The 21912-nt window shown below is 35.7% G+C and overlaps 1 protein-coding gene across 8 annotated transcripts in view; it reads right to left on the reverse strand.

Annotated features, from left to right (window-relative positions):
* DCAF6 (DDB1 and CUL4 associated factor 6) overlaps positions 1-21912 on the reverse strand; it is a 172407-nt gene that overhangs the window by 123413 nt on the left and 27082 nt on the right. For 6 of the 8 annotated variants that reach the window (XM_022560109.3, XM_089911525.1, XM_022560102.3 and 3 more), the window contains exon 3: positions 2609-2701. In XM_022560109.3, the coding sequence (XP_022415817.3) occupies positions 2609-2701 (93 nt within the window). Of the gene's footprint in view, positions 1-2608; positions 2702-6845; positions 6975-20117; positions 20189-21912 lie in introns of those variants that run through there. The other 2 variants (XM_089911542.1, XM_022560107.3) reach the window with 2 other exon arrangements.

Genomic DNA, 21912 nt, shown 5'->3' on the forward strand with positions numbered 1-21912 from the left:
AGCTTTGTTTCTATTCACCTTGACCTTCAAGGCCACCAAAACTAAAGTTTAGATATGCTAAGACTGACAAATATCTTCAGGGCAAAAGTGGCTATCGTGCTCACTTCTCTGGATTCCCTTTTTCCCTTCCATTTTGGACTGATAATTCCTTACTATCAAGACAGTTATTTACTTTTAGGATAATTTTTAAAGTTTTTAATCAAGCACTTTTGAGTTGATTTCAGTGGGAGGATTGGTCCAAATAAACTAGCCTGTAATTTTTGAAAAAAGAAGCTTCTCTTTTTTATGTATTTGAGATCTATGATATATATAACTAAGACATGATGCCATTCATAAGGAACAATTAAATCTATTTTTTAAAAGTATCAAAACTTTTATATGCAATAAATTAATCTTTCCATCAACTCACAGGATTTAAAAAGAGAGTAAAACTATAGGAACAGATAATATCTGACTCAAGATCAAAAAACTTAATTTTCCTATGTAGTGAATCATCAGTGTTTTAAAACAAAAAATATTCCTATATGACAGCAAATTTGGATCTATTAAAACCACTATGTGAAAACTATAAAGTCTTGTTATACTCAAAATCTTTTAAAGTATTATCTGATTAATCATTTCTCAAACTGAAAAAGAAGAGTAATCACTTTTCAAATATACATATTCTACTGGGAACCATACATCAAAGTGATTATCATTTTTTTAAAATAAGCAAATAAAGGAAAAATAAGATCTTTTAAAAATTATTCCAATGGGGATATTCACAAAATAACTGAAAGCAGGGACTTGGAGAGATATTTGTACAGCTCTGCTTATAGCAGCATTATTCACAATAGCCAAAAGGTGGAAATAACCCAAGTGTTCACTGACAGATGAAAGGGTGAACAAAACGTGATACATACATACAATGGAATATTTGTCAGCCTTAAAAAGAAAAGAAATACTGACACATGCTGCACATGGATGAACCTTAAGGACCTTATTCTAAGTAAAATAAGCCAGTCACAAAGGACAAATACTGTATAAAAACACTTATATGAGGTACCTGGAGTAGACAAATTCATAGAGATAGGAAGTAGAACAGTGGTTGTCAGGGGCTGGGGGAGGGACGAATGAAGGGTTATTGCTTAATGGGTATAGAGTTTCAGTTTTGCAAGATGAGAAGAGTTTTGCAGCTGGATGATGGTGATGGTATCACAACAATATGAATGTACTTAATGTCGGTGAACTGAACTCTTAAAAATGGTTAATATGCTTAATTTTATGTAATGTGTATTTTACAACAATTTTTATAGGAAAGAGTAAAGCTCTGGGACTTCCCTGGTGGTCCAGTGGTTAAGAATCTGCCTTCCATTGCAGAGAACATGGGTTTGATCCCTGGTTGGGGAACTAAGATCCCACATGCTGCAGGACAACTAAGCCTGCATGCCGCAACTACTGAGCCCATGCACTCTAGAGCCTGTGCGCCACAACTAGAGAGCCCGTGCGCCACAGCTACTGAGCCCACGTGCTCTGGAGCCCGTACACAACTAGAGAGAAGCCTGCGCACCGCAATTAGAGAAGCCCATGCACCACAACGAAGAGCCCACACGCCACAACGAAAGATCCCGTGTGCCGCAACTAAGACCTGATGCAGCCAAATAAATAAATATTTTTTTTAAAAAAGAGTAAAGCTCTGCATCTTTTCAAAACAAAAAAATTATTCCATTGGTATCTAGATGAGTGATTTAAATACTGTAAACATTAAAATTCTGATAGTGATGATCAAAAAGCATTCCACATATACATTATTCCAGGAAGGTTCTCTGAGTAATTGCAGAGCTAAGACAAGCAGGATTCTGAAACATCAAGTTTCTCTCTGCTAAGTCAGGACAATTAAGTAAAGCTATCTCTGAAATAAAACTATGACCTGTCCTTTAATCAAGGATAGCCTCCATACAAACCTTTTTTTAGGCTGAAGAACCACAAACATTTATTTAAATATCTTAACTATTTAAATGTAGAAAAACAAAAAATACATGAACAATTTATTCTGTATGATTGCTAATATTAAATATGACTTCAGTCTGCCAATCTACGGTATTCTCATTCATATAAAAGTATTTGTATAGTTACTCTTATAAAGTCAGAAGAAGGGCCAATAAAAATCAGAACATAATGCAAATTAAAATTTAATATGATATCCCAGTTTACTGAATTGGATGTTATGAAGGATTTCATTAGAACCTAGCCACTGTTTGTAAACTGATAAAATTCAGTTTCTTAAACTGCTTGGCTGAAGATTAGATTCTGTGAGCATAAAAGAAAAAAAATCACATTTTTCCCCCAAAAGAATGGCTTATTGAGATAATGTCACTTTTGGCAATTTTATCCACATGCATAAAATGAAGCATATTTAAATTTTCTAGAGTCAAAAGGCTGAATGAAATCTAATGTTTTCTTAAAGAAACTAAGGAACTTGCATGTGATAACTTCCAAATTATATAACTTTAGAAAAATAGGGATATTCTTTACAAATGCCCACTCCATGATTATTCACTATTTCTTGATTTCTAGCTTCTTGATTTTTTTTTTCTCATTAAGTTGTAGATTTTTAAAACCACTTTACCTTTCTGCTGTAAGGATTACTAATTACTAACTTGGTGTCATCTGAGCCAGATAAAATATATTCTCCAGTCTCATTCCAACAGATCGTATTAACCTAAAAAGAAAGCAAAAAAGAAATTTAAGCAGACTGAAAGTAAAATGAGTATGCCATCTTCACTTAGCTGATGGTTTAAAATTTATATCACTAATGACGTTATGCCTATGGTAAATAGTATTTACCACTTTACTTAGTGAAAATGCATACTGAGTGCCATTTGGCAAGCACAATGTTCTATAAATTCACAATGAAATATGAGTCTTTCTTAAGTTTTATTTAAATTTATTTTAATTAGTCCATTTTATATCCAGAGACATAAAACCAAGTCACCTAAAAAGGAATTAGAAAAACTTACTACAGAGCTACAGTAACCAAGGCTGTGTGTTACTGTCATGATCATAGACATATCAATCAATGGAATGGAATTGAGTCCAGAAATAACCCATACATTTATGGTCAGGTAATTCTTGACAAGGGGTCCAAGACCATTCAATGGAGAAACAATAATCTTTTCAACAATTGGTGCTAGGACACCTGGATATACACAAGCAAAAGGAATTTGGATCCCTACTTCACATCACATACAAAAATTAACTGAAAATGATCAAAGATTTAAATGTAAGAGCCAAATGGGACCTAATGAAACTTCAAAGCTTTTGCACAGCAAAGGAAACCATAAACAAGACCAAAAGACAACCCTCAGAATGGGAGAAAATATTTGCAAGTGAAGCAACTGACCAAGGATTAATCTCCAAAATTTACAAGCAGCTCATGCAGCTCAATAACAAAAAAACAAACAACCCAATCCAAAAATGGGCAGAAGGCCTAAATAGACATTTCTCCAAAGAAGATATACAGACTGCCAACAAACACACGAAAGAATGCTCAACATCATTAATCATTAGAGGAATGCAAATCAAAACTACAATGAGATATCACCTCACACCAGTCAGAATGGCCATCATCAAAAAATCTAGAAACAATAAATGCTGGAGAGGGTGTGGAGAAAAGGGAACACTCTTGCACTGCTGGTGGGAATGTGAATTGGTACAGCCACTATGGAGAACAGTATGGAGGTTCCTTAAAAAACTAAAAATAGAACTACCATATGACCCAGCAGTCCCACTCCTAGGCATATACGCTGAGAAAACCATAATTCAAAAAGAGTCATGTACCAAAATGTTCATTGCAGCTCTATTTACAATAGCCAGGAGATGGAAACAACCTAAGTGTCCATCATCGGATGAATGGATAAAGAAGATGTGGCACATATATAAGGTGGAATATTACTCAGCCATAAAACGAAACGAAATTGAGCTATTTGCAATGAGGTGGATGGACCTAGAGTCTGTCATACAGAGTCAAGTAAGTCAGAAAGAGAAAGACAAATACCATATGCTAACACATATATATGGAATTTAAGGGAAAAAAATGTCATGAAGAACCTAGGGGTAAGACAGGAATAAAGACACAGACCTACTAGAGAATGGACTTGAGGATATGGGGAGGGGGAAGGGTAAGCTGGGAGAAAGTGAGCAAGTGGCATGGACATATATACAGTACCAAATGTAAAATAGATAGCTAGTGGGGAGCAGCCGCATAGCACAGGGAGATCAGCTCGGTGCATTGTGACCACCTAGAGGGGTGGGATAGGGAGGGTGGGAGGCAGGGAGACGCAAGAGGGAAGAGATATGGGGACATATGTATATGTATAACTGATTCACTTTGTTATAAAGCAGAAACTAACACACCATTGTAAAGCAATTATACTCCAATAAAGATGTAAAAAAAATAAATGTAAGAGCCAAAACTTTAAAGCTCTTAGAAGGAAACATAGGTCTCAGTCTTCATGAAAACTAAAACCACAATGAATTACCACTTCACATTGTTAAGATGGCTATAATAATTTAAGAAAAAGAAAACACAAAATATAAGAAGAATTAGAATGTCAAGAAACTGGAACCTTGATACATTTCTGGTAGGAATGCAACATAGTACAGCTATTTGGAAAGCAGTTTGGCAGTACGGTCAAAAACTGAAACAGAGTTACGCTAAGAGCCAGCAATTCCACAACAAAATGTATACCCAAGAGAACTGAAAACATGTCACAGAAAAACTTCTACACTCAAGTTCACAGCTGCATTATTCATAACAGACAAAAAGGGAAGCATTTCAAATGTTCACCAAATAATGAATAAACAAAATGTGACTAACCCATTTGCTCATAACAAAATATCCATACAATGAAGTATTATTCAGCCATAAAACGAAATAATAATACATGCTGCAACATGGATGAACCTTAAAAAAGTACGCTAAGTGAAAACCAGTCTGAAAGGCCACATATTATATGGTTCATTTACATAAAAAGTACAGAATAAGCTTATCTACAGAGACAGAAAGCAGATTATAGCTTGGTGGAGGGGGAATGGGAGTGACTGATAATTGGTATGGACTTTCTCTTTGGGATGGTGAAAATATACTGGAATTAGATAGCAGTGACAGCTATACAACTTTATGAATATAGTTAAAAGGCACTGCACTGAACACTTAAAAGAGATGAATTTTATGGAATGTGAACTATATCCAAATTAAAAAAAATAAGAAGGAATTACTGACTTCCACTTTCAATCAAGGTGGAGTAACTAGGACCAGATTTACTATCACATCTGAAACAACCAAAAACAGCAGAATATACATTCTTTTTAAGTACACATGAAATATTTACCAATATAGAAGATATTTACTATGGGGCATAAAACAAATCTCAATATATTTAAAAGACTTCAAGTCCCATAAAATGTTTTCTGTCCAAAATGGAATTAAATTAGAAATCATTAACACAAAGAAATATTTGAAAACTATAAAATTGCACATGGTCAAAAAAGAAATCACAAAATAAATTACAAAGTATTTTTAACTGAATGACAATAAAAGCACAACATATCTCAATTTTGGGGTTGTAGCGAACATAGTGCTTAGAAGGAAATTTACAGCACAAAAACACCTATATTAGAAGGATAAAGGTCCCATAACAATGACTTCCACTTCCACTCAAAAAGGTATAACAAGAAGGCCAATGAAATCAAAAGTCAAAAGAAGATTGGAAATAATGAATATAAGAGCAGAAATCAATGAAAAAGAAAACAGGAAAACACAGAAAATTGATAAAACCAGAAACTGGTGCATTGAAAAGACAAAGTTAATGAACCTCTACTCAGACTAATCAAGAAAAAGAAGGGGTGGGGGAACTTATTACCAATATCAGGAATGAGAGCAGTGACATCATTACACATTCTACAAATATTTAAACATATAAAAGAACACTGTGGACAACTTTATCAAATAAATTCAACAACGTGGGGAGTTAACAAAATCCCTGAAACACACTTACTAAACAAAATTTACTCAAGACTGTCCATTTTTATTAACAAACTGCAGTTAGAATTTTCAACAAAGAAAACTCCAGGCCCAGACTGCTTTGCTGGTGAATTTTGCCAAGTATTTTAAAAAAATAAAAGATGAAAATTCTGTACCAAGTATTTTAGAAAACTAAAAAGAACAGTATACTTACCAACTCATTGATACAAGAAAACTATGGACCAATATCCTTAATGTACACACAAAAGCTCTAAAACAGAATTTTAGAAAATTGAATAAAACAATATATGAAAATAGATAATACATCATGACTCAAGGAAAATGCAAGAATGGTTTGACACTCAAATATTAATCAATGTAACCCATGATATTAACAAACTAAAAAAAAAATCATATGATCACTGCAATAAATGCAGTGACATCTGAATAAACATCTGAAAAAAGAACAGACATTTGAAAAAAATCCAACAACGATTCATAAAAAGAGCTCTCAGCAAAGTAGAATGGAACTTTTTCAACCGGACAATGCACATCCGTTAAAAAACCATCATACTTAATAATGAAAGACTGGATGCTTTCCCTCTAAGATCAGAACAAGACAGGGATGTCTGCTCTCACCACTTCTGTTCAACACTGTCTAGGGTACTAGACAGCACAGTAAGACAAGAAAAAGAAATAAAAGGAAACCGGACAGGAAAAGAAGTAAACCTATCTTTATTCTCAGATGCCAAAATTGTTTATATAGAATATCCTACAGAATCTTTAAAAAAGGGGGCTGGAACTATTAAGCTTAGGAAGTTTGAGGGATACAGATGAATACCATATTCCCTTGGTATCCAATAGAATGGGTTCCAGGACCCCCGGACGAATGCCAAAGTCTGTAGATGCTCAAGTTTCTTATATAAAATGGAGAAATACAGTCGACCCTCGGTATCCACAGATGCAGAACCTGTGGATATGGAGGGATGACTGTATGTAAAAATAGATAGCACAACGAATTAAAACCACATATTGCTATTGCTAAATATCTATTAGAATGTCTAAAATTAAAAAGAATGACTGAAAAAAAAAAGAAAGACTGTATCAGGTCTGAAGGAAGAAAGAGAACAGTATAATAGTAGCAAACTTCAACACCCCACTTTAAACAATGGATAAATCATACCGACAGAAAATCAGTAAGGAAACATTAGACTTGTATTAAACTTTAGATCAAATGAATCTAACAGATACATATAGAACATTCCATCCAACAACAGAACATTCTTCTCAAGTGAACACAGAACATTCTCCAGGATAAATCATGTTAGACCACAAAAAAAGTATTAGCAAACATTAAAAGAATGAAATCCTACCAAGTATCTTTCCTGCCCACAGTGGTATGAAAATAGAAATTGACAGGAGGAAAACTGAAAATTTCACAAACATGTGGAAATTAAATAACACACTCCTGGACAACCAGAGCATCAAAGAAAAAAAAATCAAAAAATATCTTCAGACAAGTGAAAATGGAAACAAGACACATGGGATGCAGCAAAAGCAGTTCTCAGTGGGAAGTTTATAGCAATCAATGCCTACATTAAGAAAAAAAGAAAGATCTCAAATAAACCATCTAAATTTACACATTGAGGAACTAGAAAAGAAGAACAAAGCCCAAAGTTGGCAGAAAGAAGATGATAAAGATCAGAGCAGAAATGAATAAAATAGAGAACAGGAAAATAACAGAAAAGATAAAAAAAACTAAAAGCTGGTTTTTTGAAAAGATTAACAAAATTGACAAACATTTCGAAGGACTTAACAAGATCATAAAATTATAAATAAAAGAGAAGACATTACAACTGATACCACAGAAACATAAAGAGTCATAAAAGACTACTATGAACAATTATACACCAACAAATTAGACAACCTGGAATAAATTCCTAGGAACATATAATTGACTAAGACTGAATCATGAAAAAAGAAAATCTGAACAGAACAATAATGAGTAAAGAGATTAAATAAAAAACCTCCCAACAGTAACAACAACAAAAAAGCCTAGGACCAGATAGCTTCTCAGGCTTTAAATGTTTACCAAATGTTTCAAGAATTAAACTCATTTTCTGAGGTAAGCATTACCCTCACACCAAGGCCAGATAAGGCTACTACAGGAAAAGAAAACTACAAGCCAACATTTCTGATGAATATAGAGGCAAAAATTATCAAGAAAATACTAGCAAATCAAATTCAAAATCACATTAAAAGTATCATACACCAGGACTTCCCTGGTGGTCTAGAGGTTAAGACTCTGCCCTTCCAATGCAGGAGGTGCAGCTTTGATCCCTAGTTAGGGAACTAAGATCCCACATGCCACGCAGCGCAGACAAAAAATTTTAAAAAAAAAAATTTTTTTTAAGTATCATTGACCCATACACCATAATCAACTGGGATTTACCACTGAAATGTAAGCATGGTTCAATATAAAGAAATCAATAATTTTAATACACCTCATTAATGGAAAGATAAAAATCATGATTGTCTCAATAGATGCACAAAAAGCATTTAACTAAATTCAACATCTTTCATGATAAAAATTCTCAACAAACTAGGAATAGAAGGATTACACCTCAACATAAAAAAGGCCATATATAACAAGTCCACAGCTAACACCATACTCAAGGGTGAAACGTTGAAAAAAGCTTTTCCTCTAAGATCAGGAGCAAGACAAGGATGTCCACTCTCATCACTTGTATTCAACATACTACTGGAAGTCCCAGCCAGAATAATTAGACAGGAAAAAGAAATAAAAGGCATCTAAATTGGAAATGAAGACATAAAACTACCTTCGTTTGCAGATGACCTCATCGTATATATATTGATAGAAAATCCTGAAGACTTCACCAAAAATTTATTAGCACTAACAAATGATTTCTATAGTTTCAAGATATATCATCAACAAACAAAAACCAGTTGCATTTCTGTATACTAACAATGAACTATCTGAAAATGAAATAAAGAAAACAAGCCCATTTACAACAGTATCAAAAACAATAAAATACTCAGGAATAAAGTTAACCAGGGAGGTGAAAGATCTATACACTGAAATCTATACGACAAAGATGAGAAACACTGAAAAAACAAACAGAAAGACACATTCATGTATGAAAAAAGTTAATATTATACTATACTACTCAAAAGCCATCCACAGATTTACAGCAATCCCTATCAAAATTCCAAAAGCATTTTTCACAGAAATAGAAGTCCTGAAGTTTGTATGGAACAACTCCCTCTTGCGAGAGTACCGTAATCACAACTGACTGCTGGGCAATCATCGACAGAAAGACACTGAAAATCATCAAAAGATACCCAACACCCAAAGAAAAAGGAGAACCCCCAATGAGATGGTAGGAGGGGCGCAATCACAATAAAGTCAAATCCCATAACCGCTGGGTGGGTGATTCACAAACAAAAGAACAAGTATACCTCAGAAGTCCACCCACTGGAGTGAAGGTTCTGAGCCCCACATCAGGCTTCCCAAATTGGGGGTCTGGCAATGGGAGGAGGAATTCCCAGAGAATCAGACTTTAAAAGCTAGCGGGATTTGATTGCAGGACTTCGACAGAACTGGGTAAAACAGAGATTCCACTCCTGGAGGGCACAGACAAAATAGTGTGCGCATCAGTACCCATGCAGAAAGAGCAGTGACCCCATAGGAGACTGAACCAGACCTACCTGCTAGAGTTGGAGGACCTATGCATAGGAGGGGGGTGGCTGTCGCTTACAACAGGGACAAGGACACTGGCAGCAGAAATTCTGGGAAGTACTCCCTGGCATGAGCTCTCCCGGAATCCACAATTAGCCCCACCAAAGAGTTGCGTAGGCTCAAGTGCTGGGACGCCTCAGGCCAAACAACCGACAGGGAGGGAACAGAGCCCCACCCATCAGCAGAAAAGTGGATTAAAGTTTTACTGAGCTTTGCCCACCAGAGATACACCAAGCTCTTCCAACCACAAGGCCCTCCCAGCAGAAAGCTTGCACAAGCCTCTTCGATATCCTGATCCACCAGAGGGCAGAGAGCAAGAGCAAGAAGAACTACAATTCTGCAGCCTGTGGAATGAAAACCACATTCACAGTAAGATAGACAAAATGAAAAGTGACAGGACTATGTACCACATAAAGGAACAAGATAAAACCCCAGAAAAACAACTAAATGAAGTAGAGATAGGCAGCCTTTCAGAAAAAGAATTCAGAATAATGATAGTAAAAATGATCCAGGACCTCAGAAAAATAATGGAGTCAAATATCAAGAAGATGCAAGAAATGTTTAACAAAGACCTAGAAGAATTAAAGAACACCTAGAAGAATTAAAGAACAGACAAACAGAGCTGAACAATACAATAACTGAAATGAAAACTACACTAGAAGGAATCAATAGTAGAATAACTGAGGCAGAAGAACGGATAAGTGACCTGGAAGACAGAATGGTAGAATTTACTGCCACAAAAGAGAATAAAGAAAACAGAATAAAAAGAAATGAAGACAGACTAAGAGACCCTGGGACAACATTAAACACACCAACATTCCCAACATAGCAGTCCCAGAAAGAGAAGAGAGAGAGAAAGGACCCGAGAAAATATTTCAAGAGTTTATAGTCGAAAACTTCCCTAACATTAGAAAGGAAATATCCACTCAAGTCCAGGAAGTGCAGAGTCCGAGGCAAGATAAACCCAAGCAGAAAGACGTCAAGACACACAGTAATCAAACAGACAAAAATTTAAGAAAAAAAATTATTAAAAGCAACAAGGGAAAAATGACAACATACAACTCCCATAAGATTTACAGCTGATTTCTCAGCAGAAACACCACAAGCCAGAAGGGACTGGCACGATATATTTAAAGTGATGAAAGGGAAGAACCAAAAACCAAGATTACTCTACCCAGCAAGGATCTCATTCTGATTCAAAAGAGAAATCAAAAGCTTTACAAACAAGCAAAACCTCAGAGAATTCAGCACCACCAAAGCATCTCTACAACAAATGCTAAAAGAATTCTCTAAGTGGGAAACACAAGAGAAGAAAAGGACCTACAAAAACAAACCCAAAACAATTAAGAAAATGGTAACAGGAACATACATATGTATAATTACCTTAAATGTGAATGGATTAAATGCTCCAACCAAAAGACAGGCTCACTGAATGGATAAAAACACAAGGCCCATATATATACTGTGTACAAGAGACCCACTTCATACCTAGGGAGACACACAGACTGAAAGTAAGAGGATGGAAAAAGATATTCCATCCAAATGGAAATCAAAAGAAAGCTGGAGTAGCAATACTCATAAAAGAAAAAATAGACTTTAAAATAAAGACTACTAAAAGAGACAAGGAAGGACACTACATAATGATCAAGGGATCAATCCAAGAACAAGATATAACAATTGTAAATATTTATGCACCCAACATAGGAGCACCTCAATATGTAAGTCAAACGCTAACAGCTATAAAAGGGGAAATTGACAGTAACACAATAATAGTAGGTAGGGGACTTCAACACTCCACTTTCCTATTGGACAAGTCATCCAAAATGACAATAAATAAGGAAACACAAGCTTTAAATGACACATTAGACCAGACAGACTTAATTGATATTTATAGGACATTCCATCCAAAAAAAGCAGATTACACTTTCTTTGCAAGTGCACGTGGAACATTCTCCAGGATAGATCACATTTGGGTTACAAATCAAGTCTCGGTAAATTTAAGAAAACTGAAATCATATCAAGCATCTTTTCAAACCACAACACTATGAGATTAGAAATAAATTACGGGGAAAATAACGTAAAAAACACAATCATATGGAGGCTAAACAATGTTACTAAATAACCAAGAGATCACTGAAGAAATCAAAGAGGAAAATAAAAAATACCTAGAGACAAATGACAACAAAAACACGATGATCCAAAACCTATGGGATGCAGCAAACCCAGTTCTAAGAGGGAACTTTATAGCAATACAACCCTACCTCAAGAAACAAGAAAAATCTCAAAGAAACAATCTAACCTTACACTTAAAAGAACCAGAGAAAGAAGAACAAAGAAAACCCAAAGTTAGTAGAAGGAAAGAAATCATAAAGATCGGAGCAGAAATAAATGAAATAGAAACAAAGAAAACAAAAGCAAGGATCAATAAACCTAAAAGCTGGTTCTTTGAGAAGATAAACAAAATTGATAAACTTTTAGCCAGACTCAAATCAATAAAATTAGAAATGAAAAAGGAGAAGTTACAACAGACACCACAGAAATACAAAGCATCTTAAGAGACTACTATAAGCAATCTATGCCAATAAAATGGACAACCTGGAAGAAACAGATGAATTCTTAGAAAGGTATAACCTTCCAAGACTGAACCAGGAAGAAATAGAAAGTACGAACTGATCAATCACAAGCACTGAAACTGAAACTGTGATGAAAAATCTTCAAACACACAGAAGTCCAGGACCAGACCCTTTCACAGGTGAATTCTCTCAAACATTCAGAGAACTAACACTCATCCTTCTCAATTCTTCCAAAAAAACTGCAGAAGAAGGAACACTCCCAAACTCATGCTACGAGGCCACCATCACCCTGATACCAAAACAAGACAAAGATACTACAAAAAAAATTACAGACTAATATCACTGATGAACACAGATGCAAAAATCCTCAACAAAATACTAGGAAACAGAATCAAACAACACACTGAAAGGATCATACATCATGATCAAGTGGAATTTATCCCAGGGATGCAAGGATTCTTTGATATATGCAAATCAAACAATGTGATACACCATATTAACAAACTGAAGAATAAAAACCATAAGATCATCTCAATAGATGCAGAAAAAGCTTTTGACAAAATTCAACACCCATTTATGATAAAAACTCTCCAGAAAGTGGGCATAGAGGGAACCTACCTCAACATAATAAAGGCCATATATGACAAACCCACAGCCAACATCATTCTCAACGGTGAAAGATTGAAAGCATTTCCTCTAAGATCAGGAAGAAAACAAGGATGTTCACTCTCGCCAGTATTATTCAACATAGTTTTGAAAGTCCTAGCCATGGCAGTAAGAGAAGAAAAAGAAATAAAATGAATGCAAACTGTAAAAGAAGTAGTAACACTGTCAGTGTTTGCAGATGAGATGATACTATATATAGATAATCCTAAATATGCCACCAGAAAACTACTAGAGCTAATCAATGAATTTGGTAAAGTTTCAGGATACAAAATTAATGCACAGAAGTCTCTTGCATTCCTAGACACTAATGATGAAAAATATGAAAGAGAAATTAAGGAAACACTCCCATTCACCACTGCCACAAAAAGAATAAAATACCTAGGAATAAACCTACCTAAGGAGGTAAAAGTCCTGTACTCAGAAAACTATCAGATACTGATGAAAGAAATCAGAGATGACACAAACAGATGGAGAGATATACCATGTTCTTGGATTGGAAGAATCAATATTGTGAAAATGACTATATTACTCAAAGCAATCTACAGATTCAATGCAATCCCTATCAAACTACCAATGGCACTTTTTACAAACTAGAACAAAAAATCTTAAAAGTTGTATGGAGACACAAAAGACCCTGAATATCCAAAGCAATCTTGAGGGAAAAAAACAGAACTGTAGGAATCATACTCCCTCACCTCATACTATACTACAAAGCTACAGTAATTAAGACAATAGGGCACTGGAACAAAAACAGAAATATAGATCAATGGAACAGGACAGGAAGCCCAGACATAAACCTACACACCTCTGGTCAACTAATCTACGACAAAGGAGGCAAGGATATACAATGGAGAAAAGACAGTCTCTTCAATAAGTGGTGCTGGGAAAACTGGACAGCTATATGGAAAAGAATGAAATTAGAACACTCCCTAACACCATACACAAAAATAAACTCAAAATGGATTAAAGACCTAAATGTAAGACCAGACACTATAAAACTCTTACAGAAAAACATCAGAAGAACACTCTGACATAAATCACAGCAAGATCTTTTTTGACCCACCTCCTAGAGTAATGGAAATAAAAACAAAAATAAATGGGACCTAATGAAACTTAAAAGCTTTTGCACAGCAAAGGAAAACTGTAAACAAGACGAAAACTCAACCCTCAATATGGGAGAAAATATTTGCAAACAAATCAACAGACAAAGGATTAATCTCCAAAATACATAATAAGCTCATGTAGCTCAATAATAAAAAAACAAACAACCCAATTAAAAAATGGGCAGAAGGGGCTTCCTTGGTGGCGCAGTGGTTGAGAGTCCGCCTGCCAATGCAGGGGACACGGGTTCGTGCCCCGGTCCGGGAAGATCCCACATGTCGCAGAGCGGCTGGGCCCGTGAGCCATGGCCTCTGAACCTGCGCATCCGGAGGCCGTGCTCCACAACGGGAGAGGCCACAACAGTGAGAGGCCCGTGTACCGCCAAAAAAAAGTTTGTAACCATAAAAATGGGCAAAGACCTGAAAAACATTTTTCCAAAGAAGACATACAAATGGCCAAAAAGTACATGAAACAGTGTTCAACATCACTAATCATCAGAAAAATGCAAATCAAAGCCACAAATGAGGGAGGACCCTGGAAGTCCAGTAGTTAGGACTCGGTGCTTTCACTGCTGTGGCCCAGGTTCAATCCCACGAGCTGCACAGCATGGACAACAACAACAACAAAAGAACACAATGAGATACCATCTCAGACGTATTAGAATGCCTATTATCAAAAATATAAGAGATAAGAAGTGCTGGTAAGGACGTGGAGAAAAGGGATCCTTGTGCACCACTGGTGGGAAGGGAAATTGATACAGCAACTATAGGAAACACTATGGAGGTTCCTCAAAAAATTTAAAGTAGAACTACCATATAATCCAGCAATCCCAATTTTGGGTATATATTTGAAGGAAATTAAAATACTATCTTGAAGAGATATCCGCAGCACCCCATATTCATTGTGTATTTACGATACCAAGACACGAAAAGAACCTAGGTGTCTGTCAATGGATGAATGGATAAATATGATAAACACACACACCCATGCACACAATGGAATATTTTTCAGCCATAAAATTGAAGGAAATCCTGATGTTTGCAACAATGTGGATGAATGCCGAGGGTGAGATAAAGAATGACAAATACTGTATGATATCACTTATATGTGGAATCTAAACACGCTCAACTGATAGAAACAGAGGGTAGACTGGTGGTTGCCAGAGGCTGGAAGGTGGAGGAAATGAGATGTTCAAAAAGTATAAACTACCAGTTATAAGGTGAGTAAGTTCTGGAATCTAATGTACAGCATGGTGTTTATAGGTAGCAATACTGTGCTGTATACTTGAAAGATGCTAAGAAAGTAAATATTAAATGTTCTCACCACCACCACCACAACAACAAAATGGAAATTATGTGAAGTGATAAATGTGTTAACTAAGCTTATTGTGGTAATCATTTTGCAATATATATGTGTATCAAATCATTACATTTTACACATTAAACTTATACATTTATATATGTAAATTATATCTCAATAAAGATGGGGAAAAAATAGAGTAGAAGGATACCCATGAAACTAAAACAAGTGGTTATGTGTTTTAGGGAACAGAAAAAAATGGGGAAGACAGGAACAGGAGTGAGAGCCACACTTCTCAATGTATACTTTTTTTTTGTTAATTTATTGTATTTATTTTGGCTGTGTTTGGTCTTAGTTGTGGAATGCGAGATCTTCATTGTAGTATGCAGGATCTTTCATTGTAGCGCACGGGCTTCTCTCTAGCTGTGGCGTGCAGGCTCTAGAGCACGCAGGCTCAGTAGTTGTGGTGCACAGGCTCGCTAGTTGTGGCATGTGGGCTCAGTAGTTGCAGCACGCAGGCTCTCTACTGGTAGCACACGGGCTCTAGAGCATGTGGGCTCAGTAGTTGTGGCACGTGGGCTTAGTTGCCCCATGGCATGTGGGATCCCGACCAGGGATCGAACCTGCATCCCATGCATCAGAAGGTGGATTCTTAACCACTGGACCACCAGGGAAGTCCCTCAATGTGTATTTTTTTATGTAGTTTATTTTTGTACCATGAGAAGGCATCACCCGTTTTAAAAAATGCAAAATAAAAATAAGGACAAAAATTTTTTTAGTATGCAAGCAGAAAAGATATCTTTAAGCTAGTAAGAAAAGTTTATGTTCCACTCATCCTTAGAAAAATATTTGAGAAAATACTCAGTAAAACCTGAAAGTAAATTCAAAACTGGAAAGATACAGAATCCACAGCTTGTAAAAACTTCAGAATACCACAAAGGCAGTTATACATGATGCAAGAATCCATCTGAAATTAACACTAGAAAATTCTCCTTTGAGTAAGGAGAAAGACTTGACCTTAGTTCCTTAAAGAAACACATAAAATCCAATATGTAACACATGCTTTTGTGTCTTCGATAAACACTTCATAAGTGCCAAATATGTGGTAGGCGCTCCCCTCGACACTAGACGAAGAAAATAAATTTATGAAGATATATTTGGTGTCCAGAGTGCTAGAGTAGAGGGAGGCAGGTATGCAGGCTATGAACAAATAAATAAATGCGTTATTATAATGTCAGTATTATGGTGAAAAAAACAGAAGAAAGAGAAAGATACTGATGAGGAGTGGGGAGCTATTAGGGTGGTCAGGAAAAGCGTCTCTGACAGGTTAACAGTTAGAGCTAAATGAAATGACGAGGTAAGCTTCAAAGATATGTGAGGAAGAAAGTTCTAGGCAAAAAACAAAATACGTACGACAGAGGTGTACTAGGTGCATTTAAAGAAACAGCAAAAAGATGAGTATGACTAAAACAAACATGTATAATGGAGAATACAGTAAGGGATGAAATGGAAAAGAAGGCAAGTGCCAAATCATGTAGGGTCTCTGAAGCAGTAAGGCCTTTGGATTTACTATACATAAGCCAGAAGCCCATTAGAGAGTTTTGAGCAGCTGAGTGTGCTCACCTATAAAACAGATGATATATTATATAATTTTCTTCCTATTCTCTCCTTATTGTGACGAGCTTCATGAAAACTACGACATATACATATGTATAAGACATTAACACTGTTTACTGAATTTTGACTTTTAGAATAAATACATTGACAAATTTCAGAAAATAACAATGGCTACAGAATAGGAGGCAAATGAAATCAACACTGACAATACAAAAGCATATATAGCTGAAAAAGGTGTGAAATAGAGATAGGAAGGTGGAAGAAGGGTGAAAGCCTTAAATATACTTTACAGAATAGGGATTCAAGAAATACTGTCTATGAATGACAGAAAAACAAAACGATGCTTAAGTGTGTTGTTTATAATTAAAGTGACAGCTGGAGAGACTGAGAACAGTAATGAAATTTTTGAGAAGCCTACATCCTAGAAAATTGTATAAATTAGTTAATTCCTCTTCTATCATAGCAGAAAAACAATGGACAACACCCAAAGTTGACACTTCAAGAAAGACCAACATAACACTATCACACAGAAATGAAAGAAATTACCAGAAGATCTGAAATAAAACACGGATTAAAAGAGGCTGCTTAAGGAGGATAAGAACAGAATAAGGGAGTGCAGTACATGTCCATTTCTTTTTGTTATGATCCATTTTTAACCATGAGCATCAGGGGAACCTCAAGAGCGGTGCTAAGGTTTAAAATAAATAACATATATTGATATCAAAAGTGTATTTACAGCATAATTATAATACCACAACTGTGAACAGGAAAAAGATAACATTTTGGAGGATCGGACTATAGACACTTTTCCCCTCTTTGCTTAAGTTTTAAATGTTTGAATCCTTAGAGTTAAGGCCTAGACCTTCAGTTTGCAATTTCTTTCCATGTGCTTGTTCTAGTCTCATGTTTTCAATTAGTAGCTATAGCACTATTTTCCAAAGTATGATCTACAGATCACCTAGATTAAAATCACCTAAAGTGTTGACTAGAATACAGATTCCGGGGACTTCCCTGGTGGTGCAGTAGTTAAGAACCTGCCTGCCAATCAAGTACCTTTTTGGACAACAACACTATGAGACTAGCTATCAATTACAGGAAGAAAACGGTAAAAAATAAAAACATATGGAGGCTAAACAATATGCTTCTAAACAACTAAGAGATCACAGAAGAAATCAAATAAATACCTAGAAACAAATGACAATGAAAACACAATGACCTAAAACCTATGGGATGCAGCAAAAGCAGTTCTAAGATGGAAGTTTATAGGAATACAATCCTACCTCAAAAAACAAGAAAAATCTCAAATAAACAACCTAACCTTACACCTAAAGCAATCAGAGAAAGAACAAAAAAAAACCCGAAGTTAGCAAAAGGAAAGAAATCATAAAGATCAGATCAGAAATAAATGAAAAAGAAATGAAGGAAACAAAAGCAAAGATCAATAAAACTAAAAGCTGGTTCTTTGAGAAGATAAACAAAATTGATAAACCATTAGACTCATCAGGAAAAAAGGGAGAAGACTCAAATCAACAGAATTAGAAATGAAAAAGGAGAAGTAACAACTGACTGCAGAAATACAAAGGAGCATGAGAGATTACTAAAAGCAACTATATGCCAATAAAATGGACAACCTGGAAGAAATGGACAAATTCTTAGAAAAGTACAATCTTCCAAGACTGAACCAGGAAGGACTAGAAAGTATGAACAGACCACTCACAAGCACTGAAATTGAAACTGTGATTAAAAATCTTCCAACAAACAAAAAGCCCAGGGCCACATGGCTTCACAGGCAAATTCTAACAAAGATTTAGAGAAGAGTGAACAACTACCTTTCTAAAACTCTTCCAAAATACAGCAGAGTGAGGAACACTCCCAAACTCATTCTATGAGGCCACCATCACCCTGATACCAAAACCAGACAAATATATCACAGAAAAAGAAAATTACAGGCCAATATCACGGACGAACATAGATGCAAAAATCCTCAACAAAATACTAGCAAACAGAATCCAACAGCACATTAAAAGGATCATACATCATGATCAAGTGGGGTTCATTCCAGGAATGCAAGGATTCTTCACTATATGCAAAACAATCAATGTGGCACACCATATTAACAAACTGAAGGATAAAAACCATGTGATCACCTCAATAGATGCAGAAAAAGCTTTTGACAAAATTCAACACCCATTTATGATAAAAACTCTCCAGAAAGTGGGCATAGAGAGAACCTACCTCAACATAATAAAAGCCATATATGACAAATTCACAGCCAACATCATTCTCAATGGTGAAAAACTGAAAGCATTTCCTCTAAGATCAGGAACAAGACAAGGTTGCCCACTTTCACCACTATTATTCAACATAGTTTTGGAAGTATTATCCATGGCAGTCAGAGAGGAAAAAGAAATATAAGGAATCTAAATTGGAAAAGAAGAAAAAGTGTCACTGTTTGCAGATGACATGATCTATACATAGAAAATCCTAAAGATGACACCAGAAAACTACTAGAGCTGATCAATGAATTTGGTAAAGTAGCAGGATACAAAATTAATGCACAGAAATCTGTTGCATTCCTACACACTAAAAATGAAAAATCAGAAACAGAAATTATGGAAACAATCCCATTTACCACTGCAACAAAAAGAATAAAATACCTAGGAATAATCTACCTAAGGAGGCAAAAGACCTGCACGCTGAAATCTATAAGACACTGATGAAACACATTAAAGACCATACAAACAGATGGAAAGATATACCATGTTCTTGGATTAGAAGAATCAATATTGTGAAAATGACTATATTACTCAAAGCAATCTACAGATTCAGTGCAATCCCTATCAAACTACCAATGGCATTCTTCACTGAACTAGAACAAAAAATTTTACAATTTGCATGGAAACACAAAAGACCCCAAATAGCCAAAGCAATCTTGAGAAAGAAAACAGAGCTGGAGGAATCAGGCTCCCTGACTTCAGGCTATACTACAAAGCTACAGTAATCAAGACAGTATGGTACTGGCACAAAAACAGTATATCAATCAATGGAATAGGATAGAAAGCCCAGTGATAAACCCACACACATATGGTCACCTTACCTTTGACAAAGGAGGCAAGAATATACAATGGAGAAAAGACAGCTTCTTCAATAAGTGGTGCTGGGAAAACCGGACAGCTACAGGTAAAAGAATGAAATTAGAACACTTCCTAACACCATACACAAAAATAAACTCAAAAGGGATTAAAGACCTAAATGTAAGACCAGACACTATCAAACTCTTAGAGGAAAACATAGGCAGAACACTCTGTGACATAAATCACAGCAAGATCCTTTTTGACCCACCTCCTAGATTAACGGAAATAAAATCAAAAATAAACAAATGGGACCTAATGAACCTTAAAAGCTTTTGCACAGCAAAGGAAACCATAAACAAGAGAAAAAGACAAACCTCCAAATGGGAGAAAATATTTGCAAACGAAGAAACGGACAAAGGATTAATCTCCAAAACATACAAGCAGCTTATGCATCTCAGTATCAAAAGACCAAACAACCTGATCCATGAATGGGCGGAAGACCTAAACAGACATTTCTCCAAAGTAGACATACAGATTGCCAACAAACACATGAAAAGATGTTCAACATCACTAATCATTAGAGAAATGTAAATCAAAACCACAATGAGGTATCACCTCACACCGGTCAGAATGGCCATCATCAAGAAATCTAGAAACAATAAATGCTGGAGAGGGTGTGGAGAAAAGAGAACGCTCCTGCACTGTTGGTGGGAATGTAAATTGATACAGCCACTATGGCGAACAGTATGGAGGTTCCTTAAAACACTGAAAATAGAACTACCTAATGACCCAGCAATCCCACTACTGGGCATATACCCTGAGAAAACCATAATTCAAAAAGACGCATGTAACACAAAGTTCACTGCAGCACTATTTACAATAGCCAAGACATGGAAGCAACCTAAATGTCCACTGACAGATGAATGGATAAAGAAGATGTGGCACCTATATACAACGGAATATTACTCAGCCATAAAAAGGAACAAAATTGAGTCATTTGTAATGAGGTGGACGGACCTAGAGCCTGTCATACAGAGTGAAGTAAGTCAGAAAGAGAAAAACAAATACCATATGCTAACACACATATAAGCAATCTAAAACCTAGTGGGAGGACAGGAATAAAGACACAAACGTAGAGAACAGACTTGAGGACACAGAGTGGGAAGGGGAAGCTGGTACGAAGTGAGAGAGTAGCATTGACATATATACACTACCAAATGTGAAATGGATGGCTAGTGGGAAGCTGCTGCATAGCACAGGGAAATCAGCGTGATGCTTTGCGATGACCTAGAGGGGTGCAATAGGGAGGGTGGGAGGGAGGCTCAAGAGGGAGGGGATATCGGGATATATGTATACATATAGCTGATTCACTGTTTTGTACAGCAGAAACTAACACAACATTGTAAAATAATTATACTCCAATAAGAATGTTTTTAAAAAAAAAAGGAGATTTTTAAACAATGGGGAAAATTTGATTATGGACTGTGTATTAGATGATACAAAAAAATATACTATCTTGTTAAATTATATAATGCCATTTTGATTACATAAAAAAATGTCCATTACTTTTAGCTTATATACAGAGGTGAAATGATTTCACATCTGAGATTTGCTTTAAAATACTTCAGCAAAGAGAAAAAAATGAAATGGAAAAAGAAAATGTGCCAAAATCTTGATTAATTGCTAAATCCAGGTCCTGAGTATATGAAAAGCATGATTAAAGGGTTTTTTAATTAATTAATTGATTTTTTTATTTATTCATTCACTCATTTATTTTTGGCTGCGTTTGGTCTTCGTTTCTGCACGTGGGCTTCTCAT

This window comes from Delphinapterus leucas, chromosome 1, assembly GCF_059928025.1.
Source record: "Delphinapterus leucas isolate spDelLeu-1000000601 "Yukka" chromosome 1, BTC_Dleu_Yukka2, whole genome shotgun sequence".
Lineage (NCBI taxonomy): Eukaryota > Metazoa > Chordata > Mammalia > Artiodactyla > Monodontidae > Delphinapterus > Delphinapterus leucas.